Source organism: Salvelinus sp. IW2-2015, linkage group LG18 (assembly GCF_002910315.2).
Source record: "Salvelinus sp. IW2-2015 linkage group LG18, ASM291031v2, whole genome shotgun sequence".
NCBI classification, from domain to species: domain Eukaryota; kingdom Metazoa; phylum Chordata; class Actinopteri; order Salmoniformes; family Salmonidae; genus Salvelinus; species Salvelinus sp. IW2-2015.
The window spans coordinates 64,217,159-64,233,176 of NC_036858.1; the positions used below are offsets into that span (position 1 = coordinate 64,217,159).

The window sequence follows — 16,018 nt, forward strand, 5'->3', positions numbered from 1 at the left end:
TGTAGATTGATGAGGAACATTTTTTTTATTTAATCCATTTTAGAATACGGCTGAAACGTAACAAAATGTGGAAGAAGTCAAGGGGTCTGAATACTTTACGAAGGCACTGTAGGCCTATACCAGAAAATGTGGATTATATCAACTATAATTAGGTGTCAGTCCAACTGCAACAATGAGGTGTCCACATTATCAACTACAGGATATTGTATTCACATTTAGAGCCACGGTGTATCCTCTCTGTTTGTAAGCGACCTTTGTGACCTTTGGTTCGTCTCCCTCAAAATTATTTCGCAAATAAAGTGATTAGCCAGTTATTCTAATTGCAATAACCCATTATCTATTCTAAACATGCCAGTACACTAATTCCCTTTCTTTAGTGATGCAGTGAAATCAACCGTCTTCTGGAGCAAATCCAGGGCATGGTGTACCACCCACATTTTCAAACAAGGAGTCACTATCATAGAATTAGAACTTGAAACAGATTCCAAAGCTATGTCCATTCTATTCTATTCTATTCTATTCTATGGTCACTCCATCGGAGCAGTGCAGAGGAAAGAGGGTGGGCGCAGGATCAGATAAGGCGTCCTGTTGGTCGGATTCCTGGTTTATTCCCATGACGATGATTCCTCTGCTGTCCCATCTGCGGTCAGGCTGATTACCCTGGTTAGGCCTGTGGTCTCTCTCTATTAGATGCTTGTCTCAGACAGCATCCCAAATAGCACCCTATTACCTTTACAGTGCAATACTTTTGACCAGGGCACATAGGGTTCTGGTTAAAAGTAGTGCACAATATAGGGAATAGGGTGCTATTTGAGTCGTAAACTCAGACTGGGCTTCSTCCATTCAGTCCTATGGATGCATTTATAAAGCATAGCGGAGGCTTTTACGGAGGCTAGGGAAAGGTTATCAAAACAAAAAGACTGTAAACATGTTGATGTTGGGGTGCTGTAGTAGACATCATTACTGTACTTATATGTATTCAATTCACTTGATTGTGTCAATTAAGCTACAGATGAGGCACTGTACTCTGAACGTATGGACACATAGATATTAGATATATTTGTTTTCTGTAAGACTTGACTGTTTCTGTGGTGCCTACAAGGATCAGAATCAAGTCAGAGTTTTATGCCCCGTCGCAATCATTATTTTATCTATTTTTCTAACTTTGAGATATATAACTGATGAGGTTAAATGACACATTTAAATGCACATCTTGTTTAATTGCACCTTTACAAACCTCCACATTAACCGTCCATACATACAGTATCAACCAGACAGACCTAAAGAGACACAGATAAAAACAGGATGGGATAGATGGAGTATACGCACAGAACTCCCCACCTATGTATATAGCTTTATATCAGGAATTCATATTTTCCTGCAATTACTCTTTTAGTCATAATCCCAAACTTTCAAGTAGTTCTATCATTGCACAGGCACTAGGTTTATCTACTGCAGTGGGGGCTGGTGGGAGGAGCTATAGGAGGATGGGCTCATTGTAATGGCTGAAAATGGAATAGATGGAACGGAGTCAGAAATGTGGGTTCCATATGTTTAATGTGTTTGATACTGTTCCATTTATTCCATTCCAGCCATTACAATGAGCCCGTCCTCCTATAGCTCATCCCACCAGCCTCCAATGATCTATATATTGACTTTCAGTAGCAATAACTGAAATATTTTCTCCAGCAAAGCAGATCTGCCATTGGAAAGTTAAGAAATGTACATCCTGAATATCTGTAGACCACATTTCCATCTGGACATCAGACATTCACCACACTCTAAAGGAACAATCATCATACAAAACCTTGGTGTCACGTTTAGCTTCTTAGTACAATAGAGGACTACTTTTAAATCTTAACTTCATCCTCAAATCAATAAAATAATCTACAAGCAGAAGAAAAATAAGAAAAAAAAGTACAAAGGAATAATCTGAATAATTGTTGTAATATAAACATAGATTTGAACATACATTTTGATATGATTTAGTCCAACCAATGATTAACGGGTCTGTGAATTGTGATACAGCTCTGGACTGGTGCAGTTCTTGAAAAGTCAAAAGAGCCAAAATTGGACTCAGCCTACTGTACCCTTGTTAGGTTTTGACACAGTTCAAACAGAATCCACAAGCGATTCAGATTCCTTTCCACTAACATTGAACAAAAAGTTCAAATTTATTGACAAAGGACATTGCTATTTGTAGATGCACTAGTGCTACCCTCTACCTGACAAACTTTGAACTCTGTGACCACTTTGTGGCAGGGGTAACTAATAAATACTCTCAGAACAGGTTGCACTTGAAAGATGAAAAGCAGAAGACACAATTTGCAGTAAACTGGCACTCCAATCAAATATATTTATAAAAAAAACACATCGACAACAACGTAAAACAGCAACAGAAGTAATAAAACAATTAGCAATAAACTTTAAAAAAAATAATTAAGACAGAGTCGATCTCCTCCAATAGGCATGTTGTTTACAGGCCTTTGACAGGTCCCAACAATGCTTATAAACACACATGATTCAGGTGACAACAGAAGGAATAATATCAGTCTTGGAATTCACTGAATTCAAAAATGTCTTCTGAACAAGACAAGCATCTCTCAAGACTTTCATGGTCTGTAGCGCTGTGGTGGGCAATCCATCGATCGATCGGTTGGTTGGGTGGTCTACACTAAGTTATTTAAGGGGCCTATGGTGATAGCGGTCCACATTTGTTCAATCCAGTCCAGTTAAGTCCGATCCACTCTAGTTCCGGCCAGTTCGATCCAGTCCAATCCAGTCTAGTCCATTCTAGAACGGTTCAGGCCTCGCAGCTACCTCCCCCTGGGTGATGTGTGCCCCCACTCCCTCTCCCCCGCCAGGTCATCCTCCACAACATTACTATAGCCCTCCTTCTCGATGCAGTCTGCCAGGACGTTGAGTGTGTGGTGTAGTCGTCTGTCCATAGCCTTCAGGTGGGGCTGGATGAGGATGGGGGTCAGTTTGTCCCTCAGCAGAGACTCAGACATCAGACCACTCAGCTGGTACTCCTCTTTCGCCAGCAGCTGCAGATGCAGGTGTGTCGACTTCTTCACTCTGGAGGGACAGGAGGGAATGGAGGAAGTTTATTAATGCTGTTTGATTACAACTTCATATAAAGTCATCAATTTATGATAAGTGAAAACTCAGGTTAAGTGCATTGCAGTTCACCAGTCACAATTCAAGTAAATTCTGAGAGTTCAGGAAGGCCTACAACAAACAAAGAAAAGTAGGAGCGGTGCTCGACAACTATGACAAAAATCCAACAAAAGGCCTTACCAAGAAAATCTTCCAAAATTACTAATTCGAGGCAGAATGGATTTGGAGCACTCAACAAAAAAGGCAGAGATTAATTTCTAAAAAAGTTTTAACAGGAGACAGAATGCAATCGGATCATCATCTAATTGAAGTTCACATAACTCTTATAGAATTTCCACGTGGACATTGGAAATTTAATCAAAGTTTACAGGAGGACAATTTATTTTTAACTAGAACCAAATAATTCATAACTGAATTTTTCCAGTACAATATAGGTTCAGCAAATCACCTTATTGTTTGGGATATCTTTAAATGTACCTTCAGAGGTCATTCAATTCAATATTCATCAATAATAAAAAAAGCAGTTTCTGGCTAAAGAGACACGACTAACAAGGGAAATCCATGAACTAATAGTACAGGTAGATGGCACAAAAATGATACTACGGAGATACAAAATAAGTTAGAGGAAAAACAAAAAGAACTGGAGGAACTTATTCAAGAACAATCTAATGTAATCTATTACAAAAATAAAGCAAACTGGATGGAATATGGTGAAAAATGCACCAAATTATTCCTGAATCTCCAACACAGGAACGCTAACAAAAAGAATTTGCAGAAACTCGTTACTGAAGACGGAGTCATCTATGACTCTCCAAATTATATTTTAAAAGAGGAAGCTAAATATTTTAAGCAGATGTTCTCTTTTCCGTCTCATCCTCACCCACTTAATGACGATTACTGTAAGGAATTCTTTCCAAATAAAACAAAAAATTGAAAATTAACAAATGTACAGAAAGATCAATGCGAAGGCCAAATTACAGAGGAATAACTTTTTGAAGCTATTAAATCCTTTCAGTCTGGAAAAATCCCAGGGCTTGATGGCATACCGGTATATCAAGCCTTTTTTGATATAATCAAAGCTCCATTGTTAGCTTGTTTTAACTACTCCTATAGAAATGGTAGTCTGTCAGGTACTCAACAGGAAGGTCTGATTTCACTATTTCACTATTACTAAACCAAGACCCAGATGGCAAATATAAAGATCAAGTCTATCTTAAAAACTGGAAGCCTCTTACACTTCAATGTTGTGATGCAAAAATACTAGTGAAATGCATAGCACTCAGAATTAAAAAGGTTTTACCAGGTATTGTTCATCTTGATCAGACAGGTTTTTTACATGGACAATGCATTGGAGATAATATGCAACAACTACTAGAAATAATAGAACATCATGAAACATCTAAGAAGCCAGGCCTGGTATTTATACCGGATTTTGAAAAGGCCTTTGATAAAGTAAGACTGGATTTCATTTATAAATGCCTGGATTTTTTCAATTTTGGTGATTCTCTCTAAAAGTAATGTATAGTAACCCCAGGTATAAGTTGTAAATAGCAGCTACTTCTCAGAGAGTTTTGAATTGTCAAGAGGAGTTAAACAAGGGTGTCCTCTGTCACAATATCTATTTGTTATGGCCATCGAAATGCTAGCTATCAAATAACATTAGAGGATTAGAAATCCAAGGCTTAAAAACAAAGGTGTCTGCCGATGCCTCAAGTTTTATATTAAGTCTGCAAGCTAGATCCCTGCAATGTCTCATTGAAGATCTAGATAACTTTTCTGGACTCTCTGGACTAAAACCCAATTATGATACGTATTGGATCTTTTAAAAAACTTTTACATTACCCTGCAGTTTACCTATACAATGGGCTGATAGTGAAGTAGACATACTTGCTATTCATAACACAAAATATATAAATTCATTTCAATAGAAAACTTGTAAAAATAGACCAGATCCTGCAGCCATGGAGTGGTAAATACCTGTCTATTTATGGAAAAATTGCTCTGATTAACTCTGTTTACTCACTTAGTTATGGCGATGCCTACTCCTGATGATTCGTTTTTAAAATCATATGAGCTAAATATATTTAACTTTATCTGGGATACTAAACCATACATGAATATGAATTGGGTGGGTTTAGATTATTAAATAGAAAAGTACTAAACCTCTCTCTAAAAGCTTCACTTACTCAAAAGTTTTACTTGAACCCTAAATGGTTCTCAAGTGGATTACTCACAACCATTGTTTAAACATTGCTTTTTTGCCATGTCTCATTTTTGATTCATTTAAAATAATATTTTTTTTAAAGTGTCAAACAAGCATTGCAGAGCTGGCTACAATTTAAATGTCATCCCCCTGAAAAGATAGAACAAATATTACAACAAATATTATGGCTGAACTCAAATGTGCTGGTTGACAAAAGACCTGTATTTATAGTGTAAATTGGAATGATAGAGTTATGTCTTTCATGGAGTTATCAAAATTGTGTGGGAAGGTTTGCTCAATCCAAGATTACAACCAATTGATTTCAGCATTACCTCAGTGGGAGGAGGTAGGGAACTGGTCTGTCTGCCCAATATAAAGGATCAAAACTGGCGGAGGAATAATAATAGCATTAATAGGAAAGTATACCAGTTTCATTTGAGGACCAGGATGTTGACAGCTGTGCCATACAGATTGCAAAATAGTTTAGAAGAGATTTTTGATGTACCAATTCCATGGTACAGGGTTTGAGTTGATATATAAAATGACACAAGATTCAAGACTTAATGCCCTTCAGATAAAATTATTATATAGAATTCTTGCCAGCAACAAAATCTTAAATATTTGGGGCATACAATCATCAATGCTCTGCAGATTTTGTTGTGAGGATAGAGAATCAATAGACCATTTATTTTGGTATTGCCCTCAAGTAGCCTGTTTTTGGACTGAGGTCCAAATGACTGAAAATGCATAACATTGATCTAAAATTGTACCGTTGGGAGATCTGGAGAGACCGGGTCTGTCAATTACTAATATACTAATACACTTAGTAAAAGTATTTATCTTCAACTCGCAATCTGTGGATTCTATTCGATTAGATAGATTGAAATTGTATGTTAAACATCACATCATAGTTGAAAGATATATGGTGCATCGAAATCCAAAGAGGGTGGCCAGCAGAGATAGGTGGGACGGGCTGAGGGAAGCTGAGGGTTGGGATGTGGAATTGGAGACAAGTGGGAGTGGAGTTGCAGGGCGGGGGATAGAATGCTTCTACACCTCATTGCTTGCTGTTTGAGGTTTTAGGCTGGGTTTTTGTACAGCGCTTTGTGACATCGGCTGATGTAAAAAGGGCTTTATAAATAATGTGATTGATTTGAATGAATGACGGTCAAAGATAAAAGTTTAAAAAATTACATAAAAATAAAATATAACAAAAAGTAAGTTTGAATGACACTGAGGGGCAGTGTTGTTACAGTTAATGCCTGTTTGCCTGAGGCTGATGCAGTGCAGGTGTTTTTACATATGCACTCTCATTCAAATGCACACATACACGCACACGCACACGCAACACACACACAACACACACCACACACACACACACCACACACCACACACACGTAAATAGTGCCATAAATGCACTAAAACATATTCAGTTGGCCTTGCTGTTATGATTTTTGTTGTCCTTGATGTCTCTTGCATTGTTGTTTCTGTTTTCCTTTGTCTTTGTCTTTTTTCGCTTTTTATTTTGTTGGTTGTTGGTGCATTGGGGGGGGGGGCAGCTCTTGGGGAACTGTAGGGGGGATCTTGGAGGGCTGGTAGGAGATCTGTCGACATGCCCTTGAGCAGGGCGCTGACCCTGGTTGCTTCTGTGTCTCGCTCTGCATGGGAGGCTGTTAGATGACTAATGTGATCTAGTTGTTGAGCGGCTTCAATAAAAAACAAATGTAAATAATGTATTATTTTGAAAGAATATCTGTCAAAGAATTAGCATACAGGAAATCTGTTCACAATGCGGACAGAGTGGACGGATAAGACCATGTAGACGCATTTCTGAAAATGTGGGCACAATCAGAATGTGGACACGATCAGGACAAAGGAAGCATGTTAGCGCCAGAAGTTTATTTATAAACTGGGTGGTTCCAGCCCTGAATGCTGATTGTCTGAAAGCCTTGGTATATCAGACTGTAGGTGGCAATCAACACCCATGCCCACACACTACAACCCTCTACCTCTCCTCCTGTTGCTGCCCATGAACTGTCTGATACAGTTTCCCCTCATGAGACCATCCTCATCCAGGTTGACCCCCCCCCACCACCCAGGAGATTAGCTATACCCGGATCCTCATCCAGGTTGAACCCCCAATATCCCCCACCGCCCAGGAGACCAGCTACACCCGGATCCCCAACCAGGAGATAACCCCCACCGCCCAGGAGACCAGCTACACTATCAAGGAGCCGCCCAGGAGACCAGCTACACTATCCTTGGGGATCCGCCCAGGAGATAACCCCCACCACCCAGGAGACCAGCTACACTATCCTCAACGAGGTTGAACCCCCAATAGCCCCCACCGTCCAGGAGACCAGCTACACCCAAACCCGAATCGAAGAAGACAGGGAGAAAGTCCTGTAGACCCCCCATTTTAGGGTACCAAAAGTATAGCGACAAATTCACTTATCTGTGTATTAAAGTAGTCAGAAGTTAAGTATTTTTGTCTTTTATATTTGAAATGATTCAATTTACTATGTTATTAAATATCGCAGTTTAAATTATTATTTTTATTTTTTATTAAAATAAAATAAATCTTATTTCTCATTGTTCAGGATGAATGTCTGACATTTCAGTTTAATTAGTAAGCTCTTGATGTCTGCATGCCCAATGATACATCAAACATGCCAGTTGATGGAAAATATAAAAAAAGTCACTAACCTGCAACATTGGCTTAAAGGCACCAGAATAGACACCTCATCATGAGAATGCTTTCCAAACCCTCTCCCATTGTCGAGATGGATAATGAAGCTCTCGTTGCCAAACTTCTCAAACGTCTCGTAGTGATGACGATCCATGTTGCCTAAGGAGAGATGTCATTTTAGAAAGGGAGCCATGTTGTAGTTGTAGGGGAGAGTGCGGTAAGTTCAGCCAAAGGGGTAAGTTAAGCTACCTTTGTTTCTAGAAAACCATACACAAAATTAATAATTTGACCACATAATTATGAAGAGGTCATCATTTCATGCAGTCTGTGAACCAAGAAACCACATGGAAAAAGTGGTAAGCGAGTTAGGTCCAAAAACAGATTTTCACCAAGTCAAATTAATGTATTGTGTTAGAGGGTTCATGATGCCAAAGTAGATCATTGTAAGGTTGTTCTATATATCATTAGGCATCCCTATAAGCTTCAATATGAGGTTCCAAACCTAGGATGAAAATGTATCCATGTAGCTGTGTGGGCTAATATAGTGCATTGCGATTGGAAACCCTAATTGGTCTACGCGGACAAGTTCTAGCCTTGTTTAGTTGTTATCTGTCGGAAAGATATCAATTTGTCTTTGTGAATGGTTTGTCCTCTGACAAATAAATAGTACGTTTCGGTGTTTCTCAAGGTTCCGTTCTAGGACCACTATTGTTTTTACTATATATGCTACCTCTTGGTGATGTCATTCGGAAACACAATGTCAACTTTCACAGTTGTGAAGACAACACACAGCTGTACATTTCGATGAAACATGGTGAAGCCCCAAAATTGTCTACCCTGGAAGCCTGTCTTTTCAGAGTTCAAGTAACAGACACATCACAACATCAACTGTTCAGAGACTGCGTGAATCAGGCAATAATGGTCGAATTGCTGCAAAGAAACCACTACTAAAGGACACCAATAAAAAGAAAAGACTTGCTTGGGCCAAGAAACACGAGCAATTGATATTAGACCGGTAGAAATCTGTCCTTTGCTTAGTGGGACTATCATTTGTTTTTCAACAGGACAATGACCCAACACACCTCCAGGCTGTGTAAGGGCTATTTGACCAAGAAGGAGAGTGATGGAGTGCTGCATCAGATGACCTGGCCTCCACAATCACCCAACCTCAGCCCAATTGAGATGTTTGTGATGTTGGATTGCAGAGTGAAGGAAAAGCAGCCAACAAGTGCTCAGCATATGTGGGAACTCCTTCAAGACTGTTGGAAAAGCATTCCAGTGGAAGCTGGTTGAGAGAATGCCAAGAGTGTGCAAAGCTGTTTAAAAGTTTTTGGTTACTACATGATTCCATGTGTTATTTCATAATTTGAATGTCTTAACTATTATTCTACAATGTAGAAAACAGAAACAAATAAAGAAACCCTTGAATAAGTAGGTGTGTACAAACTTGGTACTGTACCTACCCGTACGCGATGGTTCGTAGAATTTCTAAGCAAACAGCTGGAGGCAGGGCCTTCTCCTATAGAGCTACATTTTTATGGAATGGTCTGCTGATCTATGTGAGAGACGCAGACTTGGTCTCGAGCTTTAAGTCTTTACTATAGACCCATATCTTCAGTAGGTTCTTAGATTGAGTGTAGTCTGATCCAGGGGTGCGAAGGTGAACGGGCACTGGAGTGACTAACCCCCCTTGCTGTTATACCCTGCCTGGTTGGCCATGTCCGGGGGTAACTTTGGACGGGCCACAGTGTCGTCGTTGATTGTTGAGTTTGTTCAGTATACAGTTGAAGTCGGAAGTTTACATACACTTATGTTGGAGTCATTAAAACTCGTTTTTCAACCACTCCACAAATTTGTTGTTAACAAACCATAATTTTGGCATGTCGGTTAGGACATCTACTTTGTGCATGACACAAGTAATTTTTCCAACAATTGTTTACAGACAGATTATTTCACTTATAATTCACTGTATCACAATTCCAGTGGGTCAGAAGTTTACATACACTAAGTTGACTGTGCCTTTAAACAGCTTGGAAAATTCCAGAAAATGATGTCATGGCTTTAGAAGCTTCTGATAGGCTAATTGACATCATTTGAGTCAATTGGAGGTGTACCTGTGGATGTATTTCAAGGCCTACCTTCAAACTCAGTGCCTCTTTGCTTGACATCATGGGAAAATCAAAAGAAATCAGCCAAGACCTCAGAAAACAAATTGTAGACCTCCACAAGTCTGGTTCATCCTTGGGAGCAATTTCCAAATGCCTGAAGGTACCACGTTCATCTGTACAAACAATAGTACGCAAGTATAAACACCATGGGACCACGCAGCCGTCATACCGCTCAGGAAGGAGACGCGTTCTGTCAACTAGAGATGAACGTACTTTGGTGCGAAAAGTGAAAATGAATCCGAGAACAACAGCCAAGGACCCTGTGGAGATGCTAGAGGAAACAGGTACAACAGTATCTATATCCACAGTAAAACGAGTCCTATATCGACATAACCTGAAAGGCCGCTAGCAAGGAAGAAGCCACTGCTCCAAAACCGCCATAAAAATGCCAGACTACGGTTTACACCGGAGGGCCCCGGTGGCAATACATTAGTAAAACCAAAAGCTTACTTTGACTTGGAAGAGTTCCAGTGTTATGTTCGATAGTCATAGCCAGCTAGCTAACATAGCATCCCTCTGTTTGAGCAGGGTGTTTAAGTAGGCTAAACTAGCTAGCTGCATTTGCTAAGTGAAACTAAAAGTWAAAAAAAAACTAATGATAATCTCTTGCTTCTCCTTCATTTTGGAAGAAATTAATTTGTTAAACTGTTCAACTATTGTCTTCTCTCTGAGTCAACTACTCACCACATTTTATGCACTGCGGTGCTAACTTATGCTTTCAGTACTAGATTCATTCTCTGATCCTTTGATTGGGTAGAGTTCATGCTCCAAGAGCTCTGACAGGTTGGAGGACGTCCCCTGGAGGTTGTCATAATTACTGTCTAAGTCTATGGAAGGGGGTGAGAACCATTTGCCTTCTAGGTTGTGTTGAAGTCAATGTACCCAGAGAAGAAGTGAAGATAGCTGTCTTCTGGCTACACCATGGTGCTACCCTAGTGCTACTGTAGTCCTTCATTGCAAAATAGTATGTTTTAATCAATTATTTGGTGATGTGGATATATTTAGTATAGTTTAATCTAAAAAGGGTGACTTTTTAAATGGTAAAAAAAAAAAAWAATCCACTGAGGATGGTTCTCCCCTTCCTCCACTGATGTATGTAAGTCACCGGAGGTTGGTGCACCTTAATAATTGGGAAGAACAGGCTCGTGGTAATGACTGGAGTGGAATCAGTGGAATGGTATCAAATACATTAAACACATGGTTTCCAGGTGTTTGATGCCATTCCATTTGCTCCTTTCTGGTCATTATTATGAGCCGTCCTCCCCTCAGTAGCCTCCTGTGAAGTATGTATTAAGAGGTGTGGTCTCACCCATGAGGAAGTCAAAGATGGTCATGTCCATGATGTCCAATAGACGGGTGCTGCTGTCGTAGGGAGGGGTCTGTTTAACCTCTTCACAGTAGTCAGGGTCTACCTCCCACCTACACACACACACACACACACACAGTAGAGTACTGATCAGCACCATAATAACCTATATACAGTATGTACATATACCTATCGAGTGAACAACCTTAAAATAAAACTGTTAAACATCTTAACTCTTCAAACTCTACATGGGTGTATAAGCCTGTATATAAATGCACCACTCTATTTGTTATATTATGTCATCCTTGTATTGGTGCCTTACTCTGCTTTCTTGCGTTTGTTGTAGGATCGTCTCCAGGGGTTTCTCCAGGTCTTGCGTTTTGCCAGGGTCAGGTCTGGGAGGAAGGCAGCCAGGGAACCCTGGATCTGGTCTGGCTTACCGCACAGAGCATGCTCTGTAGAGCAGTAGTACGAACACTCCCCGTAGAAACAGATGTTGTTGGCTGAGAAATGACGTAGTTGACATGAATGGCTTAGTTGGTGATATTGATTTGTCAATTTGGTGACCAATAGAACCATCTACAGTTCTTAAACACAGTTGATATGTTCATACTGTGTTTTTTATTATAATGTTTAGTATTTTATTAGGATCCCCACTAGCTAATGCTAAAGCAGCAGCTACTCTTCCTGGGGTCCACACAAAACATACATGACATAATACAGAACATTAATAGACAAGAACAGAACCACATTTAAAATAATAATACACTTTCATACCTTTATGCCTTAGCATTCCAAGCATCATGTAATCATTATAACGGCAACACCGCAGCCATTCATTTGACCATATACTGCATCCATTGCTCTACAGTTACAATTACTTTGCCTAAGCAGGTCCTGATATCATAATCTCACAGCACCAGGAGCCAACTGTGTCCATGGTTCTTCTGTTTGACGCCAATACTATGCATAATTATCTGATTCATAGACGCTACCCACTGGACACACAACGTTGGTTGCACGTAATTTCAATGAAATTACATTGAACCAACGTGGAATAGACATTGAATTGACATCTGTGCAGAGTGGGTACTAAATGCAAGTGCAACACACAAAAATAGAAGTTTCACCAAGTTGTTAACTCCTGCTCAGTTCATCTTGTGTGAGAAGAGCCACATATCATATCGTAAGGAGTTGCCCCTAAGTTTCACCACTGCTTTGTTCCCCTCACATGAATGCTGCAACCTTTTTTGCTAAATTCCCCTGACATGAACAAAGCTACACTAAAAGTATGTGGGCACCCCTTCAAATTTGTGGATTTGGCTATTTCAGTCATTGCTGACAGCTGTATAAAATTGAGCACACAGCCATGCAATCTCCAAAGACAAACATTGGCACTAGAATAGCCTTACTGAAGAGCTCAGTGGCTTTCAACGTGGCACCTTCATAGGATGCCACCGTTCCAATAAGTTAGTTAGTCAAATMTATGCCCTGCTAGAGCTACTCTGGTCAACTGTAAGTGCTGCTATTGTGAAGTGGAAACTTCTAGGAGCAACAACAGCTCAGCCACAAGGTGGTAGGACATGCAAGCTCACAGAATGGACTGCCGAGTGCTAAAGCGGGTAGCGCYTAAAAATAGTSTCTTTGGTTGCAACACTCACTACCGAGTTTCAAACTGCCTCTGGAAACAATGTCAGCACAATAACTGTTCGTCGGGAGCTTCATGAAATGTGTTTCCATGGCCGAGCAGCTGCACACAAGCCTAAGATCACCATGCTTCTACACCTGCATTGCTTGCTGTTTGGGGTTTTAGGCTGGGTTTCTGTACAGCACTTTGAGATATCAGCTGATGTAAGAAGGGCTATATAAATACATTTGATTTGATGCACACCGCTAAGCGTCYGCTTGGAGTGGTGTAAAGCTCACCGCCATTGGACTTTGGAGCAGTGGAAACGTGTTCTCTGGATTGATGAATCACGCTTCACCATCTGGCAGTCCGACGTACGCATCTGGGTTTGGCYGATGCCAGGAGAATGCTACCTGCCCCAATACATAGTGCCAACTGTAAAGTTTGGTGTAGGAAAAATGGTCTGGGGCTGTTTTCCATGGTTCGGGCTAGGCTCCTTAAAGCTACAGCATACAATGACATTCTAGACGATTCTGTGCTTCCAACATTGTGGCAACAGTTTGGGGAAGGCCCTTTACTGTTTCAGCATGACAATGTCCCCGTGCACAAAGCTTGGTKCATACAGAAATGGTTTGTCGAGATTAGTGTGGAAGAACTTGACTGGCCTGCACAGAGCCCTGAACTCAACCCCCCTGATGTGAATAAAGAAAGCTACATTGTTTTGCTAAATTCCCCTGACTTGAATAAAGCTACCTTGTTTTGCTAAATTCCCCTAACATGAACAAAGCTATATTGTTTCTCTAAATCCCCCTGATGTGAATAAAGCTGTATAAGCTTCCCATGTCAGTTTCATTGCTCAAGACAACTGTGTTTGAACCTCAGACTACTGTCCTATAGGACACTGACACAGAGGAGCGTAGCATGTCTGGTTCAGTACCTGGTGAGATGAAGAAGGTTCTCCACAGCTTCTTGTCTCTGGTCACGTCCTTGATCTCTTTAGTCATATTCAATAGTCTACCGGCTACAGGAGGGACACGGCGGAAATCCAGGATCCTGCAACAGGACATAGAGAGACATATAGGTCCACATGCTATGCCACCATGCTATTTATTCTACTATTCTTCTTCAAGTAAAGTGCACTGTAGTTTCTTTTTAACACCACCAGAGGTAGCTGTGACATAAGAAAGAGCACTTTGCTTTGAACTGCTACAGTAACAGCCTAGGTCATCACAGAAAGTCTAAATGATTTCACATCAAAAGCTCAAATTACTCTATTCTAAATCAGCGATGATAATGATCTAATCAACCATGCTTGGTCTTAATTTACACCATGCGTAGTTCTGACATATGCTATGTTTCTATTCTACAATGTGGGAAGGAGATAGTTATCCAGAGAAGCCACGAGTTGGACACATGCCTCTGATGATTCATCTGTGTGTGAACCCAGGTATGTGCACAGAATATTGGCATGTCTGGGCGCAGATGTGTATGTGTGTATGTCCTGTGAATGTGTGTATGCATGAGCTATGCAGATGTTCTGTGTTTATAGTATTCTCAGCACGTATGAGACCACTCCAGGGAGATGGAGTCTTCTAGCATGAACACGGTCTCTCTCTCAGTCCCTCTCTCTCTCTCTCTTAAAAATCAAACTTCCGCCACCGTAGTCATAGACTGTTCTCTCTGTTACCGCATGACAAGCGGTACCGGCGCCAAGTCTATGTCCAAAAGGCTTCTTAACAGCTTCTACCCCCAAGCCATAAGACTACTGAACATATCAAATGGCTACCCAGACGATTTACATTGTCCGCCCACCTCTTTTAACTGCTGCTATACTCTGTTTATTATCTATGCATAGTCATTTTACTCTACCTACACGTAGATATTACCTCAATTACCTCGACTAACCGGTGACATATGCGATTGGATTTGATTTAAACATTTTAATTTGATTTAAACATATGTTTCCCATGCCAATAAAGCCCCTTGAATTGAATTGAGAGAGAGAGAGAGGGAGCAAGAGAGAGAAGGAGAGGAGGGAGAGAGAGACAGAGAGAGAGAACAAGAAGTAGTTTTTGATTCAATTTCCCCTCGTCACTCTGCTCTTATTCCTCCTCCTCCCTCCTCTACCTACACCTCCTCACCATCCTCTACTTCACCCTCCCCCTTCCTCTACTTCCTCCCCCCTCTACCTCCACTCCTCCTCTCCTAGCCCCCTATCCTCCTCCTCCACCCTCTCCCTCCCTCCTCTACCTCCACCCTCCCTCCTCTACCTCCACCCTCCCTCCTCTACCTTCACCACCTCCTCTCTCTACCTCCACCCTCCTCCTCTACTACCTCCTCCTCTCCTAGCTCCACCCTCCTCCTACTCCACCTCTCCCTCCCTCCCTCCTTCTACCTCCACCCTCCCTCCTCTACCTCCATCCACCCTCCTCTACTTCCACCCTCCTGTCCTCCACCCTCCTCTACTTCCACCCTCATTTACCTCCACCCTCCTCTCCCCTCCATCCTCTATTGTCCTCTACCTCCACCTTTCCTCTTCTACCTCCACCCTCCCTCTACTCACCCTCCTTTCCTCCACCTCCTCTCCCTCCATCTCTATCGTTCTCTACCTCCACCTTTTACTATTCTAACTCACCTCTCCCTACCTCCACCCTCTACCTGCCGCTACTCACCCTACTCTACCCACCCTCCCCCTCCTCCTCTACTTCTGCCTCCCACCCTCCCCCTCTACTCCACCCTCACTCCTCTACCTCCACCCTCACTCCCTTACCTCCACCCTCCTTCTCCACCTCCTCCCTCCTCAACCTTACCTCCCTCTTCTACTCTTGCCTCCACCTCCCTCCTCTTACCTCTACCTCTCCCTTACCTCCACCTCCTTCTCCCTCTCAACCTCACCTCCTCTCTA

At 41.3% G+C, this 16,018-nt stretch overlaps 1 protein-coding gene across 1 annotated transcript in view; it reads right to left on the reverse strand.

Moving 5' to 3' along the window:
* Nucleotides 1–1,199: 1,199 nt before the first annotated feature.
* LOC111977764 (extracellular serine/threonine protein kinase FAM20C) overlaps nt 1,200–16,018 on the reverse strand; it is a 105,354-nt gene continuing 90,535 nt past the window's right edge. The window contains exons 5-9 of the mRNA XM_024007369.2: nt 14,051–14,166; nt 11,809–11,989; nt 11,490–11,599; nt 8,030–8,171; nt 1,200–3,078 (exon numbers count right to left, since the gene is read on the reverse strand). Coding sequence (XP_023863137.1) covers nt 2,817–3,078; nt 8,030–8,171; nt 11,490–11,599; nt 11,809–11,989; nt 14,051–14,166 — 811 coding nt within the window. The 3' untranslated portion in view covers nt 1,200–2,816. The remainder of the gene's footprint in view (nt 3,079–8,029; nt 8,172–11,489; nt 11,600–11,808; nt 11,990–14,050; nt 14,167–16,018) is intronic.